The sequence below is a fragment of the Mobula hypostoma genome, chromosome 18 (genome assembly GCF_963921235.1).
Source record: "Mobula hypostoma chromosome 18, sMobHyp1.1, whole genome shotgun sequence".
Taxonomy (NCBI): Eukaryota; Metazoa; Chordata; class Chondrichthyes; order Myliobatiformes; family Myliobatidae; genus Mobula; species Mobula hypostoma.
The window spans coordinates 68,173,434-68,196,168 of record NC_086114.1 but is presented as its reverse complement, the minus strand read 5'-3'; the positions used below and the strand labels follow the sequence as shown (position 1 = coordinate 68,196,168).

At 43.1% G+C, this 22,735-nt stretch overlaps 1 protein-coding gene across 2 annotated transcripts in view; it reads right to left on the bottom strand.

Moving 5' to 3' along the window:
• LOC134358617 (E3 ubiquitin-protein ligase ARIH1) overlaps positions 1–21,769 on the bottom strand; it is a 109,983-nt gene extending 88,214 nt beyond the window's left edge. Inside the window, exons 1-2 of one of the 2 annotated variants that reach the window (XM_063071059.1) lie at positions 21,308–21,769; positions 2,821–2,888 (exon numbers count right to left, since the gene is read on the bottom strand). In XM_063071059.1, coding sequence (XP_062927129.1) covers positions 2,821–2,888; positions 21,308–21,595 — 356 coding nt within the window. In that variant the 5' untranslated portion in view covers positions 21,596–21,769. The remainder of the gene's footprint in view (positions 1–2,820; positions 2,889–21,307) is intronic. The other variant, XM_063071060.1, reaches the window with a different exon arrangement.
• Between the last annotated feature and the right edge of the window lie 966 nt (positions 21,770–22,735).

Genomic DNA, 22,735 nt, shown 5'->3' with positions numbered 1-22,735 from the left:
CCTTCTGCAGAGATGCGATGGCCAACAAAGTCAATGGTTGACAACCCACACTGGCATTTAACAAGGTTAATAATCACCTGTGCTGGCTTAAGCAATTGAAAAGCGTGCAGAGATGAGATCTGTGTTCGGATTTAGATGCACTGGGACACTTACTGGAGGACCAGGGTAACGACCCAAATTTCTTGACACCACTAGCATGCAATTCTTAAGATCAACTACTAATCCTTGGGCACACAGGAAATCTGCACCAAGCAGAGGTCCAGCTACTTTAGCCAGGACCAAGTCCCATGTATAATGTTTGCCACTGAAGCGATGCTAGCAGCACACTCACTTGAGTACCCGTGTCACACAGGAAGCGTCGCCCTGAAAGGGTGTCCGTAATGAGCAGTATTGATGTCCCAATGCACTGGCACAGTCAAAGCTGCAAGGTGGTCGGCTCTTCCCAGTGCTCATACCAAAGTGAGCGCAGTAAAAACACAGACCAGGCATTGTCAGTTTTACAGCTGTGGGAATCCTTAGGTTGCAGGTTGTGCTGACTGGGCTTACTGAGAGGGAAAGGAGGAAGGATGCACATCTGACTGGCTGAGTGTAGGCTGCATGAAGTTCTTTATGATGGTTATTTCCCCGGAGAGGCAGCATGTGGTCCATTAACTTGCCAAGACTGCAACCATTTGGGATGCTCAGACTCCAATTGTCCAAAAGTCTGTAAAAGGCCAGCTTTCAGCGATCGGTATTTATCCTATTCAGGCGAGTGTTCTACTAGACTCACCACTGTGGAATTGCTGAGTGATGCTACTACATAAAATTTATTGTGGTCCGTGGTGATTCTCGCAGAGCCAACTAGGCCCCGGTTTGTACAAACCATGCAACGGCATTTTGTTCCCAAAACTCCAGCAGTTTCAAAACGACTGCATTGGCCAACATATTCAATAACTCTAGAATCGCCCTAGAGTATTGGGGGTCAACAATGTAGGTTTTCTCAAATAAAATGATGCACGGCATGTTATGTTTAAGAAAAAAAACTCATTACCTGTAATCCAAAACAGTGAACACAAACCACAGTAATTGCACCATCACTCAGACCAGCCTCTTAGGTCAGTAGATGTGAATTGTGTACACTTCCACCAATTACATTACTCTACAGGTATATTTAAAGCGGAGGTTGATAGGTTCTTAATTAGTAAGGGTGTCAAAGGTTATGGGGTAAAAGCAGGGGAATGGAGTTGAAGGAAAACAAATCAGTCATGATAAAATGGAGCAGACTCAATGGGCTAATATGTCCTATGTTGGTGACCATCTCAACATTACTGGTATATCTTTATTTTGATTACCACAAATTTCTCCACTTCAGGATTCAAACCCCCAGAGACCAACTTGTTGACTAGTGCTTTGAGAGGTCAGTCATGGTTAAAATCAACTCCTGCCTAAACAAGGACTTGGACCCACTGAATTTGCCTATCGCCACAATAGATTTGCAGCAGATGCAATCTCACTGGCTCTCCACTTGCCTTGGATCACCTGGACAAAGCAATACCAATGTCAGACAACTGTTTATTGACTATAGCTCAGCATTCTAATCAACAAGCTCCAGAACCTGGACCTCTGTACCTCCCACTGCATTTGGATCCTAGATTTCCTCAACGGAAGACCATGGTTTGCACAGATCGGAACTAACATCTCCAAGTAACACTGGTTCACCTCAAGGATGCGTGCTTAGCCCACTGTCCTATTCTTTCTACACCCACAACTGTATAGCTAGGCACAGCTCAAACACAGTCTCTAGGTTTGCCGACAACACAACTTTTATTGGCAGAATGCAGATGGTGATGAGGGAGCGTACGGGGCTAGATAGATCAGCCAGTTGAGTGGTGTTGCAGCAACCTTGTACTCAACATCAGTAAGACCAAGCAATAAACTGTGGAGACTTCAGGCAGGGGAAGTCAAAGGAACACACACCAGTCCTCATCGAGGGATCAGAAGTAGAGAGGGTGAGCAGTTTCAAGTTCCTGAGTGTCAACATCTCTAAGGATCTATGCTGGGCCCAACATATTGATGTAATTACAAAGATGGCACAATAGCAGCTATACCTCATCAGGAGTTAAAGGAGAACTGCCTTGTCACCAAATTCTGTGGAGAACATTCCAACTGGTATGGAAAGACCACAGCACATGACTGGAAAAAGCTACAAAAAACTGTTAACTTTGCCAGCTTCATCATGGGCACTAGCCTTCCCAGCACCTAAGACACCTTCAAAAGGTGATGCATCAAAAAGACAGCATCCCTCAATAAGAACCCCCATCACCCAGGACATGTCCTCTTCTCACTGTTACTATCAAGGTGGTGGTACTGGAGCCTGAAGACACACACTCAACATTTCAGGAACAGCTTCTTCCCCTCTGCCATCCGATGTCTGAATGTACAATGCACCAATGAACACTACCTCAATATTTTTACCTCTTTATGCACTATTTATTTAATCTAAATCGCTTTTTTAAAATATATACTTACTATAATGTAGTTTTTTCTCATTATGTCTTGCAATGTACTGCTGCCACAAAACGCGATATATGCCAGTGATATTAAACATGATTCCAAAAGCTGTCTGCTGGGGCCAAACACATACACCATGGCTTTCAGACAATGGGATTACTGATCACGCAAACTTGATTTCAACTTACTTCCTGTAATCTACTTACTCTTTTCCACTAAAATTTGTATCTTCCCATCCACTATACAAAGTAATTAACACACTGATTTACCCCACTCATACCCCTACTCCCTATATTAGTCTTGCCACATTTCACCAGAGACAAGGCTTACCTTTCCATTAGCTTCTCTTTATCCCAGTTGAAGTGACTGAGAAGTATCCTTGTGATAGTAGCTGGATTCTGTAGGTAAAAGACAGTGCCAAATTATACAATGCACATCTTAAATGGTGTTTTTATGATTGGACTTGTTCAGTTAATGAAGTTCTATATGTGTCAACAAGAGCCATAATCACTATTTTGGCATGAACTCTACAGCAGGAAAAAAACAAGTCAGCTACACTCCTTTGATAGTGTACAATGCATTTCCTGTGCAAAACTTAATTTCAACATATCATAGCAACCACCTGAGTAAAAGGGCTTAGAGTTACACTACTTAAATTCATTAATGCAATACCGAGATTATACTGCACTATTGGCAACTCTGCACTAATCACTGCATGTGGGTTAAAAGCTCAATTGCAGCAGTCAAATTCCGCCAGGTGAAAGATACCATAACATTTGACATGTGGCTTATGAACAAAATGGCTGCAGCACGAGCACTTCAGTGACTTTTTTGTATGCAAAACACTGAGCTGGTTCAGATATGTGGTACCTACCACATAAATGCATCTCTCATTCACCTCGTGCATGCTAAACAGATACATTTAACCTTGTCTAACAAGACATTACAAATTCCACCAGTATAATAATAGGAATCCAAAGGTGTATTAATATTCAGCTGAGCTCTTGAGTTTCCTAGATTGCTGTATCATAAACTCATTTGGCGTATCAAGAGAGGCAAATGTATTAAAGACATAAGACTTTAGAAAATAAACTGCCTAGACCCCATGGCAAGTGGTAGAGATCCACGGCATAAAAAAAGTTGGGGACCCCTGGGTTAGAGAAATGACTAACCAGATTCTATGCACGTTATTTTCTCATATAGACAAACAAACTTTTTACTTTCATCTTATTTATGCCTTTGCTGATAGCAGACCATATGCTCCACCTCACGGGAACTTATAAATGGTACGTGATTCAACCATCGCGCAGTCAATCTGGAATTGACAAAATCGGGAACGTAAAACTGTAACAATCACCAACATAGTTTTCATACCATCAAAGCCAGTGGCAGTAAAACATACCTCACTCACTGAGGAATATGACCACATTGCACATGAATGGATCCCATGCCATTTATACTTCTGACGTCATTACAAGCTCACATGACTGTTTCATCTTGCAGGATAATTGGCAACAAATACTTGGAATGAGGATACTTCAGAATATGCACATCCAGCAGCAGAAAAATATACATGCAGGAGTTCCCAACCTTTTTTATGCCATGGAGTCTTACCATTTACAGAAGGGTCCATGAACCCCAGGTTGGGAACTGCTGATCTGGAAGCATGAGGACACACTTTGAAGAAGGGGAAAATCCAGAGAACTATTTCTGCAGATCCCAAATTTCACTGCCGAGCACCATGCTACATCTCATTCATCATTGCAATGACCACACTTCAGAAGAATTTCATAAGCTTTAAAGAGCTCTTGGATATCTTATGGTCAAACACAAGAGATAAAAACCTTTCTTTTAACTGCACAGCTCCAACAGTGCACAGTCTCAAAGGAAAGAGCAACACAAGTTAAGAAACAGACATCCCATTACTATGTAAATACACTGGACCTTTCAAGAAAAGTGAGATTTTCTTCAGCTAGAAATGATATGTTGGCTATATTGTCCGAGAAGCTTCTACTCACTCCTTTCAATGACATAATTTGCACTGCTATAGGGTGAAGCTGGTCCTTGGAAGGTTAACCACTGGCAAGGTCATCTTTGTTGTGTAGACAACAGCAATAACATTAACCACAGAAAATGAGTGAAAAAAATTGTGCAGTTAATCTTCTCTGGTGATGTAGATTAAAGGGAAGAATGTTGACCAAAAAATTAAGTAAGCACTCTTTTTTTTTAAAAAGCTTAAAAAGATCCATTTTCGTAGAAACATAGAAAACCTGCAGCACAATACAGGCCTTTCAGCCCACAAAGCTGTGCCAAACATGTCCTTACCTGAGAAATTACCTATGGTTACCCTCTATTTTTCTGAGCTCTTAAAAGACCCTATCGTATCTGCCTCCACCACCGTCACGGGCAGCCCATTCCACACACTCACCACTGTGTAAAAAAACTTACCTCTGACATCTCCTCTGTACCTACTTCCAAGCACCTTAAAACTGTGCCCTCTTGTGTTAGCCATTTCAGCCCTGGGAAAAAGACTCTGACTATCCACACGACAAATGCCTCTCATCATCTTATACACCTCTATCAGGTCACCTCTCATCTTCCGCCTCTCCAAGGAGAAAAGGCCGAGACCCTCTGATCCTCCAGACTGCCAAGAGTCTTACCATTAATACAATATTCTGTCATCATATCTGACCTACCAAAATGAACCTTACACTTATCTGGGTTGAACTCCATCTGCCACTTCTCAGCCCAGTTTTGCATCCGATCAATGTCCTGCTGTAACCTCTGACAACCCTCCACACTATCCACACCACCCCCAACCTTTGTGTCATCAGCAAATTTACTAACCCATCGCTCCACTTCTTCATCCAGGTCATTTTTAAAAATCATGAAGAGTAGGGGTCCCAGAACAGATCCCTGAGGTGAGGAATTGAGGATATTAAAAAATCATTTTGAGCCTATGTAACCTCTGGCTAAAAGAATAATTGGGACTGAACAGGAATTTTTGAACCAAAGTAAACTCTGTCTTCAGCAGTTAGAAAAAAAACCGGTCTATACTGGCTCCCTTTTAATTTGCAGAGAGACATTGGGAATTTGATAAATAATACATTGTACCTTTGTTTGACTAGGACGGGAGGAGAACTCACTGATAAGGACAGGAATGAACACCTGTGTGTAATTAAGTCTGGGCCTTGCAAAGGGAATAACTGAAAAGGACTGGACAGTACATCCATCTGTAATTAAAACCTTGATTTAGTGGACTCTCAAAGTAATTTAAGTTTTGCACCAACAGACTTGGTGGGTGTACCAGTTCTAATAACATCTTGCAATAGTAATGTATGGGACTTACTATGCATAAATATACAGCTGTAACCTGACTGAGTTAGTCCATTTGTCGGAGGGTGGCAGTACTTACATGCCTTCCCTTCAACAACTGGGTCGGAAACTCCTGCAGGAGAGTGCACAATAAACTGTGGTGACAATAAGAAGCCGGTCTTCCGAGTTTTATTCAGATTCGACTTTAACATTTGGCAGGATCACAATAGAGGGAATGCCGAGCAGACGGGGTGAGTAAGCGGCTGGACCACCCTGGGGACTGTGGAGACTGACTGGGTGCCCAATAGGTATTTTACCTTTTGCCACTCTCCATTAGTTCCTTTGGAGGGACGGTCCCTCGCCTGAGGCTGATTGCATAACCTTGACGGGATCGGGAAAGAATCTGTCAGGAGACTCGTATAAGGTAGGCAAATTTTATCAATTGAGTAGGAGGCGCCAAGCCGGGTAAATTACTTACAGAACATGGGTTAATTGCAGTCGATTGATACGAGTGGGCCAGGAGCAGCCCTACACAATATGTGTGTGAGTTTTCCAGACAAGGGAAAAGATTTGCAAGATGTTGAGTGCAGCCCTGAATAAGAAATTGGGGGACAAAATGTGGCCACCTCATGAGAACAAGCAGTAAATATGATATGGAAAAAGAACTGTGGAAAGAAGTAGAAATTGTTGAAAAGGGAATGGAAGGAAAAGGCAGATATAAAGTGGAACAGTATGTTATTAGCAAGCTGGAGGAATAATGCATATGACAAAGGGATAGAGGTATGTACTGCAGAAGGTACGCCAAAAGGTTGGGAGACGCTAAAGGCCAAGCGTGAATAGGTGGATGGGCGCTGAAAACGAGAGCAGGAAAAACAATGTAAGCAAACAAAGGCCGGCCTAGATAGGAGAGAAGGGCAGGAACGTAGTCTAGAGTTAGAAATAATAGGGAAACAAGGGATCTCAAACCCATGTCTGGCATACCAACTCTGTTGGAGGACCATGATGAGGAGTGGGCACCCACCGTACCTCCCCACCTTACCAGGGACCAAGTGCACCTAGTGCTCCCGAACCCCAATCCTCCCAGTATTCAGATACAGTGGCCGCTCAGGTGAAACAGCGGCAGCAGGGAAGGGGAGGTCCCTATACCCTGAGATCCATAAAGGGAATACTGAGGATTATTCCAAGACAGGGAGGGAAGAGTCCAATAAAACCCCAGAGTTAACGGCTCCACCAAGACAATTGCCCACCTGAATGCTGCCCAGTCCACCAGCAGTGGAGGAGGGACAGCTCTCAGTGATTCCTGTGTATGCACCCTGGAAGCCTCAAGAAATGATAATGATCATGAATCAGGCCCCAGATTGAAAAGGAAAGCCAGCATAGTTTGCTCAGTATGTCCACAGTACATTACAAATGTATAATGCGACCCTGCAGGATTTATTTGGTCTCTGCTGCATGATTCTCTCAGCTGATGAGGGGCGGAAATGGAAGGCAGAATTAAGATACCAAACCTATCAGGAATTATAGGCGGGAATCCATAATGAGAATGAACAGACAGACCAGATTATTCAAGCCTTGGAGACGGCTCTCCAACAACCTGTAAACATCACTAAAGTACTTGAATGCAAACCTAAGCCTGAGGAATCGGGACCAGACTATTGGGAGCAATTTGTGGCCTGCTATGGCACTTTCACAGGAGACAAGGCCTTAATAATGGGAATCCATCCCCCAGTTAAATGCCTTACTGCTCAAATGCTTACCAACGAAGTTAGCCAACATGATTAAAACAAATAATATGGATTGGCCTTATAGTGACCGAAATCAAATGAGATGAGCTTTGACATATTATTGGGACCCGGCTTTCGCAGCCCGATCAACCCTGAAGGGAACTAATATTAAAAGTGAATATCTTCAGCGGGGAGAAGGATGCGAGCGGGCCATATCTAGGGATCAGAAATAGGAACAAAAACCTACCAAGGGACAGGTGGGGACAATGACCGCATTCTCTGCCCACGACCCATTTAGAAATTGACAAGCAAGGATGCTCCCTACTGTGAGTACCACCCCTCAGGAAGAGCCCAATGTAACATTGCAAGTTGCTGGAATTCCAATTCCGTTTATGATTGACATGGGGGCAACCTTAACCACTCTCGATCAGGAAATAGTATCAGAATATGGATTCTAGATTCTAGCTATCGGACGCTACAATCACTCTGTCTGGGTTCGAAGGCACGGAATGTATATATTCACACACCCAGCCACTGCAGGTGGAATTCCGGGGAACCAGTGTGAGGTTTCATTTACAGTCTGGGGTATAATCTAGCAGGGAGAGACTTGCTCTGTCCGTTGGAAGTCGAGATTCTATGCACAGTCTAGTGAACAACCCACAGCTTCCCCAGTTTCCGACCCCCCAGTGGTGGGCACTTAATCTGGACTCCACTTCATCTGAACCCCCTCTGCCAGCAATCGACCCCCATGTGACCCTGTGCTATGACCCTACAGGGTGCTCAACTGAGGAAAGCCAATATTATGCACCCCCCCCCCGCCCCGCCAAGGGACAGAAGTTCCCAGTCACGGTGATTAGAGAGGTTAAAGGAGGAGAGGGCACTGCATTACTGGCTGAAGTTCCAGATTTCCCTTGGCAACAGACAGGACTGGTGGTTCCAAACCACCATTAGGGTTTGCCCAGCGTTCAAGCCACAGAGGCTAGAGTTCCTTGCCTATAACCATATAACAATTACTGCATGGAAACAGGCCATCTCGGCCCTTCTAGTCCATGCTGAACTCTTACTCTCACCTAGTCCCACCAAGCTGCACTCAGCCCATAACCCTCCATTCCTTTCCTGTCCATATATCTATCCAATTTAACTTTAAACGACATCGTATCTGCCTCAACCACTTCTGCTGGAAGTTCACTCCACACAGCTACCACTCTGAGTAAAGAAGTTCCCCCTCATGTTACCCCTAAACTTTTGCCCTTTAACCCTCAACTCATGTCCTCTTGTTTGAATCTTCCCCACTCTTGATGGAAAAAGCCTTTCCACGTCAACTCTATCAATCCCCCTCATAATTTTAAACACCTCTATCAAGTCCCTTCTCAACCTTCTACACTCCAAAGAATAAAGACCTAACTTGTTCAACCTTTCTCTGTAACTTAGGAGATGAAACCCAGGCAACATTTTAGTAAACCTCCTCTGTACTCTCTCAATTTTATTGACATCTTTTCTACAATTCGGTGACCAGAACTGTACACAGTACTCTAAATTTGGCCTTACCAATGCCTTATACAATTTCAACATTACATCCCAACTCCTATACTCAATGCTCTGATTAATAAAGGCCAGCATACCAAAAGCTTTCTTCACCACCCTATCCACATGAGATTCCACCTTCAAGGAACTATGCATCATTATTCCTAGATCCCTCTGTTCTACAGCATTCTTCAATGCCCTACCATTTACCATGTATGTCCTATTTTGATTAGCCCTGCTAAAATGTAGCACCTCACATTTTTCAGCATTAAACTCCATCTGCCATCTTTCAGCCCACTCTTCTAACTGTCCTAAATCTCTCTGCAAGCTTTGAAAACCTACCTCATCATCCACAACACCACCTACCTTAGTATCATCTGCATATTTACTAATCCAATTTACCACCCCATCATCCAGATCATTAATATATATGACAAACAACACTGGACCCAGTACAGATCCCCGAGGCACACCGCTACACACCGTCCTCCAATCTGACACACAGTTATCCACCACTATTCTCTGGCGTCTCCCATCTAGCCACTACTGAATCCATTTTACTACTTCCATATTAATGCCTAACGATTAAACCTTCCTAACTAATCTTCCGTGTGGAACCTTGTCAAAGGCCTTACTGAAGTCCATATAGACAACATCCACCGCTTTACCATCGTCAACTTTCTTAGTAACCTCATCAAAAAATTCAATAAGATTTGTCAAACATGACCTTCCATGCACAAATCCATGTTGACTGTTCCTAATCAGACCGTCTATCCAGATAATTATATATACCATCTCTAAGAATACTTTCCATCAATTTACCCACCACTGACGTCAAACACACAGGCCGATAATTGCCAGGTTTACTCTTAGAACCCCTTTTAACCAATGGAACCACATGAGCAATACGCTAATCCTTCAGCATCATCCCAGTTTCTAATGACATTTGAAATATTTCTGTCAGAGCCCCTGCCATTTCTACACTAACTTCCCTCAAGGTCCCAGGGAATATCTTATCTGGACCTGGAGACCTATCAACTTTTATATTCCTTAAAAGCGCCAGTACTTCCTCTTCTTTAATTGTCATACTTTCCATAACTACCCTTCTTGTTTCCTTTACCTTATACAATTCAATATCCTTCTCCGAAGAAAAGAAATTGTTCAAAATCTCCCCCATCTCTTTTGGTCTCGCACATAGCCATCCACTCTGATTCTCCAAGGGACCAATTTTATCCCTCACTATCCTTTTGCCACTAACATAACTGTAGAAACGTGGCAAAGCAGCCTCGTATTTTCTTTTAGCTTTTCTAATTTCTTTCTTCAGATTCCTTTTACATTCTTTATGTTCCTCGAGTACCTCATTAAGTCCAAGCTGCCTATATTTATTGAAGATCCCTCTCTTTTTCTGAACCAAGTTTCCAATATCTCTTGAAAACCATGGCTATACCCTGACGAAACAAGCCTCCAGCACCAAGGGAGATTGGCAAGACTAAGCCGCAGGCCAACGCCGATACTGGAAGGAGTCTGAGGTGATGACAGGACATCTGGTAAGACACTCTTAATACTGACGGAACCCAAGACGTTGTACCCCATCTCTGGGCAATTTCAGGCCACGAAGTCGGCCACACCAACTGCACCTCACCCCCTGGTCCGGATCACCATGAAAGGACAGACTCGTGCCTGTATCCTAGCAACAGACAAAAGTGCGAACGTTTACACAGACTCCCATTATCATCTGGGGTTGCACATGACTACGGGACTCTCTGGGAACATCGGGGACTCCTGACTTCCTCTGGCCACACTATTAGTGATGCCACCTTTGTAAACAACTTACTCACCACTCTACAGCTACCTCAAGTTTTGGCTATTATTAAATGTGCAGCCCACACCCGCATGTCCGACTGGGTTACTAAAGGCAATGCTTTAGCAGATAAGACAGCGAAAAGTGTGGCACAATCCTCGGTAGTTGTAGTCCCCTCGGGCTCCCGTCAAGCAACCCTCCATGACTTAAGCAGCACGGGTTTGCTAGACATGTGGGAGGTACGTATTTTCAGGGGGACGCCTCTGAGGAGAGCAAACTGTGGTCCCAGATGGGGTGCCAGAAAGACCTCGACCTGGGCCTTTGGATCACCCCAGTGGGACAGGTTTGTGTTCCTACAGATTTTACCAATATTGGTCGATTATATACATAATTGTACACACCTGGAAGAGGTGGGAATGGCTGGTAACCTATACCTGCACACCGGGTACGACTCCCTTGACAGGTGGACCTTTCTTTGTGTCTACAAGTTCATTTTTTTTTTAAGATTATGAGGACACACAGTCCTCTTTTATTGTCATTTAGTAATGCATGCACTAAGAAATGATACAATATTTCTCCAGTGTGATATCACAAAAACACAGGACAGACCAAGACTGAAAAGCTAACCAAAACCACATAATTATAATATATAGCTACAACAGTGCAACAATACCATAACTTGATGAAGAACAGACCACGGCACAGTAAAAAAGTTCAAAGTCTCTTGAATGTCCCACATCTCACGCAGACGGGAGAAGGAAGAAGACTCTCCCTGCCATGTTCGACTAATGTAAGTTTTGCACCAACAGACTTGGTGGGCGTACCAGTTCTGATAACATCTTGCAATAGTAATGTATGGGACTTACTATGTATAAATATATGGCTGTAACCTGACTGAGTAAGTCCACTTGTTAGAGGGTGGCAGTACTTACGTCCCTTCAACAACTGGGTTGGAAACTCCTGCAGTAGAGTGCGCAATAAACTGTGGTGATGATAAGAAGCCGGTCTCCTGAGTTTTATTCAGATCCGACTTTAACATTTGGCGTCATGAACGGGATCACAATAGAGGGACCTCATAGCAAAGGCTCCTGAGTTAGAATCCAGCCGGCTCCTTTGCACGCTTTCCATCTGTTCTGGGTTGAGCGTCGAGCTAGCAACTCGGTCTCATAAAAATAAGAAAGCCTGCTAAAAAAAAAAACGCCGTCATGACAGCGTCCTGATGACTCCACCCAGAGTTAAGGGCTTTCTTCTTCTTCACAACCACACTTTGCCTTCTGTGGACTAGTTCTGGATCCACAAAGCAAAGTCCCCTTGGATTCTATGCCTTGCTGAAATCCATATACACTACATCTACTGCTCTACCATCAATGTGTTTAGTCACATCCTCAATCAGGCTTGTAAGGCATGACCTACCCTTCAGAAAGCCATTAATCTTCTAATTAGAAGTTGGAAAAACCAAAAAGATGGCACATCATCAATCAAGACTACAAGCTTTGGCATGGCATGATACTGGGTATAGAAACCAAACATCAGTACATTGACCATCAAGTGAAAACATCGCAGAACATCTTGAAATGAATGCAAAACAGTAACAGGGACTTTGAGTGACTGTGACTGAGACAACATGACACATTCAAGCTCCATCAAAGACTCTTCCTAACCACTTATATAACCTTGGCTTAACCATATGCAATTTATCTTTTTTAGAAATTAACATAATTAAAAGCAGACAAATCACTAGGCCTAGGTATATCTAGGCTGAACACAGGTTCACCATATTAAAATCACACCTGGGATAATGCAGCTCAAACACAGAGATCCTGCAGATGCTGGAAATCCAGAGCGACACAAAACACTAGAAGAACTTAGCAAGTCAGCCAGCCTCTAGGGTGAGGAATAAACTGTCAACATTTTGGGCCAATTCCTGACGAAGAGTCTTGGCCCAAAACATCGACTGTTTATTCCTTTCCATTGCTGCTGCCTGACAGGCTGAGTTTTGCCAGCATTTTGTGTGTTACTTTGGGAAGCTGCAGCTTTTCTTCCCCCCCCCCAGAGTAGTCCATACATTTGCCTGTGCGGCACTCTTCATTATTGGGATGAAAGCATTGGCCTAGTAAGGAGCCTGGATTAATACTGGTTGATACTGACTCAGGTGAGAGGAATTGTTGTAATGGAGACACAACTCCAAGAGAGAAGGACCAAAGGCAAGAGATTGATTGCCCAGCTAGAAAGCATAGTCTTGGGATACTGAGTCTGCCATTTAGGCCTGAGAACAGCAGCACTGTAAATTGTAAACTGTTCATTTGACATTCTGTCCTTATAAGATTTCACCAGAAATAGATCTTTGGATACGATGGGAAAGAAGGGCTCAGCTGTATAGGTACTGAAAAGATGGAACAACTATTTTCTTCTATTTTTTCTATTACATTCTTAAGTAAAGATGAATACATAGAACCAAACAGCCTCATGTATAATACACTGAGCAGAGGACAAATGAGTGTGCAATCAGGAAACACATCTCTCCATGATCTGTGGCCTCGCAGCAAATGTTTTCCTAAATTGCAGTCCAATTCAGCACAAAACAGAGGACATTCTTGTGCAGCTTAAACCCATAATTGTCTTCCCCATCCCATCCTTTTCTGTACTTTCATAGAATCAAACCATTTTAAATTATTTTCTGGGTGTGCCAAACTTCCCTTGCAAAGAAATGTTGTCCTAATTCGGCTTTCAGCATTCACAGCTGGGGAAAGCAATTACAGACACAGCGCCATGAACCATAAACACCAATTCGCTATTCCCCTACTGCACTATTTACTTATGTAGAGAAACAACATGGTAACAGGCCCATTCAGCCCAGCAAGTCCACATCAATATGACCAAGTAACCTACTAACCTGCAAGTCTTTGGAATGTGGGAGAAAACCAGAGTACCTGCTGGAAACCCATGCGATCACAGGGAGAATGCATATACACCCTAGAGAGAGTAGCAAGAATTGAAGCCAGGTCTCGGGCTCTATAACAAAGCTACTATTATGCTACCGTGTCTGAGTTTAACTTATAGTAATGTCTTGTATTGCTGCAACACAAATTTCACAGCATATGCCAGAGATAACAAACCCAATTCTGTTCCTAAACCATTTCATATTTCTAGCATTCTCATTTCATTATTTCATGTATTTAATTCATGCTACCCTTCTTCATTACCCTCCAAGTGACCCTGTTTTAAAGGTTATATAATCACCTCCTTGGTCATCCACTCACTTGCCTTCAATCTTTCTTCCTGCTCTCTTCATTAATCTCCATTTATTTACACTTATCCCATTTCTGATAAAATATTGACCTGCATGTAAACATTTCTCTTCTCCACAGAGGGTGCTTGACTTGTAAGTGTTCGAAGTAAAGTTATTGACAAAGTACATACATGCCACCATATGCAACCCTGAGATTCAAGTTCCAAGTTATATAGTAGAATCAAAGACCACAACCAACAGGACGGACAAACAACGAAAGTGCACAACAAACGAAATATTAAAGCAATAAGCATCGAGAACATAACATAATGAGTTCTTGAATGCGATGAGAGAACATGGCCTAGATGGTGGGGGCCTTTGATGAGAAATGCTGCTTTTTTTTAATGACAGCCTTCCTTGTAGACATGCTCAAAGGTTTTTTTCTGTGGTGGACTGGGCAGTATCCACTACATTTTGTAGGTGTTTCTATTCATGAGCCTTGTGCTGCCGTACCAGGCCTTGATGCAACCAGTCACGATACTCTCCATTGTGCATCCGTAGAGGTTTTAGATGACGTGCCGAAACGCTCAGAGAGTAGAGACGCTGCCGTGCCTTTGTAAAGGCACTTACGTGGTGGTTGCAGGACCCTCACCACTTGTTTTTTTAAAATTTTGAAATACTTATTTTTAAATACTTACTGTAATTTACAGTTTTTTAAATTAAGAATTTCAATGCAGCACTGCTACAAAACAATGAATTTGAGATCATATACTATTGATATTGAAAAACACTCTGCAAAGAAAATGATGATTGCCCACCATTTTAAAGACAAAATAATACCTAACTCATAATGGTGGAAAAGCTTCCTGCCGTGAAGGTTGACCATCACAAAATGATTCATGTGCTAACAGCCCCACCCAGGCAAGGTCAGATATAACGATCAGAACAAGTTGCATCCTCCACACTCACCAAAAGGAAAACAACCACAGTTTGCAGTTCAAAAGCATCATCTCACCCAAAAAGTACTGTGGCAGCAAGGCACGGATGCTGGTCTCAGAACAAACTCCTTAGCACGCCCAGAGCCTATGCCTGTAACACCAATGTAGTTTGTAGAGCAAGATGTTGCCCTCAACTAAGTGATACAAATGAGCAGGTGCGATAACTCCAGTGAACCTAGAAAAAGATGTGCAATATTGTGTTATTACTCCAGGGTGATTATGACTCTGCTGGAGGAAAGGACAAAGTTTTCTGAGCTTAGTTGCTGCTGAGATCAGCATGAAATCAAAAAGTGTTCAAACATCAATGCTCAAAGCTAGGTCCCATTTGAGTGACACAGCCTAGGCAATGCATTGATACTGCTCTGCTGTTTGTTTGAAATTCAGGCTGTTAACTAGAAAGTATTTATACTTATACTTTATACAGTAGGTGTACAGACAATGAGCTACCTTCTCCATAAGTTAATATTCAGCAAATGGCAGAGTGCTAGCATTCTAACCTATAACCAGTTCAGATGGAAGTGTACAGCAACAAACACTGGTACAAAACCCAGAAAATCATATGCAATTTTACAAACCATTTGTTAGACCCTACTAGGAATATCCTGTGCAGTTCTAGTCACACATTATTAGAAGAACATGATTTCACAGGTGAGAATGCAAAGGAGAGTTTATTTGTTATTATTCTTCGTGCCTTTGTGGTGCATCAGGCGACATTTTGCCGTTTTTAGCTCGACACTCAACCCAGCACAGATGGAAAGCATGCCAGAAGCCGGCTGGATTCAAACTTGGGACCATTTGGCTGGAAGTCTGGTGCTGATGCCACTACACCACTGGCCAGCTGCAAAGGGGATTTACTGAGTTTTTCAACAGCAGATTCAGCAGATGCTGGAAATTGAGTATTTTGCCATGACTTTGCCCAGAATGGAGAGCTTTAATTCTAGGAGGAGATTATACAGGGTGGCTTCCTTACCCTGGAATGAAGGTGGCTGAGGTGTATCCACACAAAGAAATAAAAATGAGAGACACAGATAAGTTAGATCTTTTACACTTGGTACAGAGGGTATATGTGTAAGGTGATTTGAGTGCATACAGACTGCTTAAAATTTGGAACTTGTTGCTTCAGCAGTTGGTGTAATCAGATATAATAATTATGTTTAAGCAGCATTTAGACAACACTTAGAAAAACACAGAGATATAGACCTAATGAGAGCAAATGGGATTAGTGTCGTTAGGAAGTCAGCATGAACCAGATGCAGTGAAGGCCCATTTCTGTGCTTTACTACTCCAATCAAATGAAATCCACTTCAATTGGAACTTGGGTAGACAGCCGAGGGAGCCCACCCAAAGTTAATTAAGCATCTGGAACTAAATCACAAGCTAGGAAAATTGCAGCTTCACAGCACGACTCTGAGTTTGAGGCATCCGACTGCATTAATCGCCACATTCTTAGTGGCTGGATGGAGAAACCATGGTCAGGAGCCCACCAACCAGCAGGGAAGGTTCAACGGTCATTAAAATGGTGCTACAAATACAAGGAAGGGTAACATTGACAGAACACAGGTCCTTGTATACAAATTTATGCTTGACTGAGCACTACACCCAAGGATTATTACTTGTTTCAACATTTAAATCATAAAACAATGAAATCACCAAAGTAGCCCTCCACAAAATTTAGAAGGCTGATGGTAATTTGACTGAAAATATCAAAAAAGAGCCAATGGGATAGGTGGAAAGAAACTATTTCTACCAAATAGTAGACTAGAACAGGAGATACAGTAGCATGCAAAGGTTTGGGCTCCCCGGTCAAAATTTCTGTTACTGTGAATAGTTAAGTAAGCAGAAGATGAACTGATCTCCAAAAGTCATTAAGTTAAAGACCAAACATTCTTTTCAACATTTTAAGCAAGATTAGTGTATTATTTGTTTTGTAGAATTTTAGAGTGAAAAAAAGGAGCACCGTGCAAAAGTTTGGGCACCCCAAGAGAGTTGAGCTCTCAGATAACTTTTACCAAGGTCTCAGACCTCAACTAGCTTGTTACGATTATGGCTTGTTCACAGTCATCATTAGGAAAGGCCAGGTGATGCAAATTTCAAAGCTTTATAAATACCCTGACTCCTCAAACCTTGTCCCAATAATCAGCAGCCAGGGGCTTCTCTAAGCAGCTGCCTAGCACTCTGAAAATTAAAATAAATGATGCCCACAAAGCAGGAGAAGGCTATAAGAAGATAGCAAAGTGTTTTCAGATAGCTGTTTCCTCAGTTCATAATGTAATTAAGAAATGACAGTTAACAGGAATGGTGAAGGTCAAGTTGAGGTCTGGAAGACCACGAAAACTTTCCGAGAGAACTGCTCATAGGATTGCTAGAAAGACAAATCAAAACCCCCGTTTGACTGCAAAAGACCTTCAGGAAGATTTAGCAGACTGTGGAGTGGTGGTGCACTGTTCTACTGTACAGTGACACCTGCACAAATATGACCTTCATGGAAGAGTCATCAGAAGAAAACCTTTCCTGCGTCCTCACCACAAAATTCAGCGTCAGAAGTTTGCAAAGGAACATCTAAACAAGCCTGATGCATTTTGGAAACAAGTCCTGTGGACTGAAGTTAAAATAGAACTTTCTGGCCGCAATGAGCAAAGGTATGTTTGGAGAAAAAAGGGTGCAGAATTTCATGAAAAGAACACCTCTCCAACTGTTAAGCACAGGGGTGGATCGATCATGCTTTGGGCTTGTGTTGCAGCCAGTGGCGTGGGGAACATTTCACTGGTAGAGGGAAGAATGAATTCAATTAAATACCAGCAAATTCTGGAAGCAAACTTCACACTGTCTGTAAAAAAAAAGCTGAAGAGGAAAAGTGGATGGCTTCTACAACAGGATAATGATCCTAAGCACACCTCAAAATCCACAAAGGACTACCTCAAGAGGTGCAAGCTGAAGGTTTTGCCATGGCCCTCACAGTCCCCCGACCTAGAAAAAAAAAGCAGTGCATGCAAGACGACCCAAGAATCTCACAGCACAAGCCTTTTCCAAGGAAAAATGAGCGAAAATCCCCCAAACAAGAATTAAAAGACTCAGCTGGCTACAGAAAGCGTTTACAAGCTGTGATACTTGCCAAAGCGGGTGTTACTAAGTACTGGCTATGCAGAGTGCCCAAACTTTTGCTTCGGGCCCTTTTCCTTTTTTGTTTTTTTGAAACTGTAAAAGATAGAAATAAAAAAGTAATCTTGCTTAAAATATGTCATCTTTAACTTTATGCCTTTTGGAAATCAGGTGATCTTTTACTTGCTTAGCTATTCACAGTGACAGAAATTTTGACTAGGAGTGCCCAGACTTTTGCATGCCACTGTACCTAGTTGCAAGAAAAAGTTTATTTTGCAATTACCTGGTTTTCTGCATTAAGTACTCATAAAATGTGGTCTGATCTTACCTACATCAGAATAATAGACAAACACAATCTGCCTAAACTAATAACACAAACAATTGTACTTTTCATGTCTTTATTGAAGACATTGTTTAATCATTCACAGTCCAGGCCAGAAAAAAGGTACATCAACCCTTGTATTTAATAACTGGTCAAACCTCCTCTGGCAGCAATAATGTCCACCAAACATTGCCTGTAACTGCTGATCAGACTTCCACAAGGCAAGAAGGAATTTTCGACCATTTCTCCATACAAAACTGTTTCAGTTCATCAATATTTCTGGGATACCTTTCATGAACAGCCCTCTTCAGGTCACGCCACAACACCTCAATTGGATTAAGATCTGGACTATGATTTGGCCATTCCAAAAAATGTATTTTCTTTGCTTTTAAACCATTGTGTTGTTGATTTACTCTCGTTTTTTGTTGCATCATCCAACTTCTATTAAGCTTTAGGTGACGGACTGCTACTCATTCTCCTGTAAAAAGTCTTGATACAACTTTGAATTCATTGTTTGCAACGATTGCAAGCTGCTGAGATCCTGAGGCAGCAAAGCAGCCCCAAACCATGATGCTCCTTCCACAATGCTTCACTGTTGGGATGAAGTTTTGGAGTTGGTGTGCAGTGTCCATTTTCCTCCAAACATAGCAGTGTGTGTTTCTGCCAAAAAGTTCAATTTGTGTCTATTCTGTCTACAGAACATTGTCCCAGAAACATTATGGAATATCCAGATGGGCTTTTGCAAACTTGAGACATACAACAGTTTTTTTTAAATTTGGTTTCCTGCATGGTGTCCTTCCATGAAAACCATTGTTGTTCAGTGTTTTTCTTGTAGCGGACACATCAATAGAGACTTCAGCAAGTTCTAGAGATTTCCCACCTCATTGAATGGCAGAGTAGGTTCATGGGACAAAAAGTATTTATGTCCATAAAACTAGCCTATCAAGTCTGTATAATTCAGAAAGCAAATCTATTGGTCCTCATACAATGAACTGAAGGGCGGGGGGAGGGGAGGAAACACTGGCTACATTCAACAAACCCAGTGCTACTTGTTGCTAATGGGCCGCAGAGCAGACTAAAACTGAGATGACAGACCTTAAAGTCTTGGCATCTTTTCCATGTTGGTAGATTGCACAGGATGTCACCAAGCACATAAATGAAAAACAAATACTGCTTAAAGATGTGTAGATTGTGTACTGGGAATTGGCCAGAGTTCTTCTCAGACAACCCAAGGTCAGAATGGCCAATAGAACATCCAGACAACATGGCATACTTGAAGTCTGTTCACTGAAGTACACCTTGGAAATTGGACTTATTTTTGTAAAGGCAGTAAGTTAGGACGGTGGGGATGGAGATATGTCTCTACCAAGGGAGCTGTAAGGTGGCCCTTCCCGCCACTAACCTGAAGATCACCCTTAAGCAAGGTGCATTAGCCCTCAATCAGGGTCACATGAAGCCATGGGAGAAGATGGTGGATGGCTCTTTGAGCAGCTGGTGCACATCACAAGTCCTGGTTACGTGACCACTAACACCAAGCCGACATTCTCAGAGTAATGACCTGCTTGCAAAGGCTCTGCCAGAAGTCGGCAATAGCAAACCATTTCTGTAGAAAAATTTGCCAAGACCAATCATGGTCATGAAACCATGATCACCTATGTCATACAACACAGCACATAATTACAACGATAGAGAAGTTGGGACAGATATCCAAAGTTTAAGGTGTGGCTGTTGCATCCGAGTTTGTTATCACTTTAAATAGTGTAAAAGCTTTAAAATCAATCAATTAATAACAATAAAATCTAAAGCAGAAAAACTCTAAATACTTGCCAGGATGTGGAAATAGAAATGGTTAAAGGAAAATGGATCAATAGAACTAACAATGGGGTAGAGAAGTATGGAAGCTGGCATATTCAAACATTATGCACAACTTTTATGAAGTATTAGAATGAACCACCCTTAAAAAGACATACCAGCTAGTGCATAATAAACTTCTGCCAAGACTGAAACCAGACTTCCAGTCTGTGTGCTAACCCAGTTCATAAAATTGCAGGCTGATTGTTAAACTGGATCATGCTTTTCCCAATAGAGGCACCCAATATCATAAGAGGTAGCTAAAAAGCATTCATCTTGGCTTGACTAATTTATTCTTCTTTAAAGACCTCATGCCTGGACAAAGATGGCATTGGAACATACCAATAATAGCCACAGCTGAGAAGATATAATCAATCAGTTAGCCCGGCTGCTATCTCAAGACAACCTCTCCAAATATTAATTTCAGCCAGCAGATCTATATTGCAATTCAAAGGTAGAAATAAGCAATGAATTATAATCTACAATTAAGATAACCTGTCCAAATACCAATGGGAATATACAAATATATTTGTCTAGAAGCTTATAAAATAAGACGGCATCTTGATAACTCTCTACTTCCCAACTCTCACACTCAATTCACAGAAGTGTATTGAACAAAACTAAGATAAACCATACGAGTAAGAAAACAGGTTATCCAAACATCTTTCTGACATTTGTTCAGACCCTCTCAAACCAGAGACCCTGCTGAAAACTAACCAACCCCAAGTAGTCATCTAACTGGGCTATAAGCCAGACAAACCCTCCTCCCACACCTCCATGGTCCAATATGCCCCCACATTCCTAGCCTGCACCGCATTCCCTAACTTACATTCCCACCAGTCCCGTCTTCGGCCATCCCACTTCAGACAAGTCCCTGGGCCCTGCTCCCGTGCGGCCTGTTTGCTTGGGCTTTCATCGAGCTTTCCTTCGACACGCTGGTCCGATTAGGCTTACCTCGATGACCTCGTTGACCTCCCGAATACACTCCACCATATGCTGGACAATCTGCTCGGCGCTCAGCACCTCGTAGCGGTAATCCTCTTCCTCCTGCTCGGCGCCCAGGCCTCCCAACCCGCCCAGGCCTCCAAGGCCGCCGACTCCGCCGCCAACCCCATCGCCGTCCTGCCCGGGCTCCAGGCCGGGTTCCTGCATCTCCACCTCGCCGATCTCGAAGTTGTCCTCAGGCTCGCTTTCCTCGCTGTACTCGTCCTCATCATACATGTAGCCCTCATCCGAGTCCATGGCTGCGCGGGTGCCGGGTGTGAGCTGCCGGCGTGTGGAGGAGGGAGGGGAGGGGGTGGGTGGGTGGGTGTCCCTGCCTCAGGCTCCGCTCCGCACTCCCCCCGGCAGCGCTACCGCAACAAAGGGACTGGGCCGCGCACTCTCTCCCGGCGACACCCGCGCCTGCGCGCGTCCGCCTCCGTCGTCACTTCCGCCCCACCGACGTGCCACTTCTGCCGCACAATAGTGCCCCCTCTGTGATGTCACCGCCTGTTCGCCGATGCCCTCTCGCGCACGCGTGTTCTGCGCCTCGACGATGACGCGATGACTGGTTGTTCGTCCGCTGGCTTCCCGCTCTCGGGCTGGCGTTTTATTACCACGTTAAATCATGGTTTGGCTGCGACTCTGGCCGGTTCCTGTCCTTTCACCCGCCGGCAGTGCCGAACCTTCCTCTCACCCGCTTCGGTCTCTGAGCAGGAGGTAACGCCCAGTCAGTATTCGGTCTCGCCTTCTCTCCTGCCTGTCTAACACGTCGGTAAACTTCGACCACGGTTCCATCTTGTTTAAAATGTAAGCTTTTAATAAGAAAAGTAATTCTATCCTACATGAAACTAGTGCAAAACCACTTGTTGAGATCCGTTTGTTCGAGACTGAATGAAACTTGTTATCCAATGTCACCTTCATCCAAACAAACCCAAACTGCAGGGTCTATCTCAATTTTTTCCCATTTTGGAAGTTGATTTTCAAGTTTTGGTTTATTGTCATTCAACCGTACACTAGTACATGGTCAAATAAGACACGTACCTCCTGACCAAGGTGCACAACACAGTACATGTAATTCACACACAACACATCAAGTAATATTATCACAAATAAGTTAACAAAATAATAAGGTGCATTTACGACACAAGTTAAAAAGTAAACAGGATAACGCTACTGGTGCTTCATATGTGATGAACTTGGATGGTGGCAGGAAATTCAGTAGTCTTACAGCCTGGGCCCATCCTATACACTTCATACTGTAATGCTTCACGATCTCCTGCCTGATGGTAGGCGTCAGAGATTGTTGGAAGGATGAGACTGAAGATGTTACAAACATCCTCCTTGCTGGAGTAAAAGCAACACATCAGGGTACGAGGGGGTTTGGCATCTATCGAACAG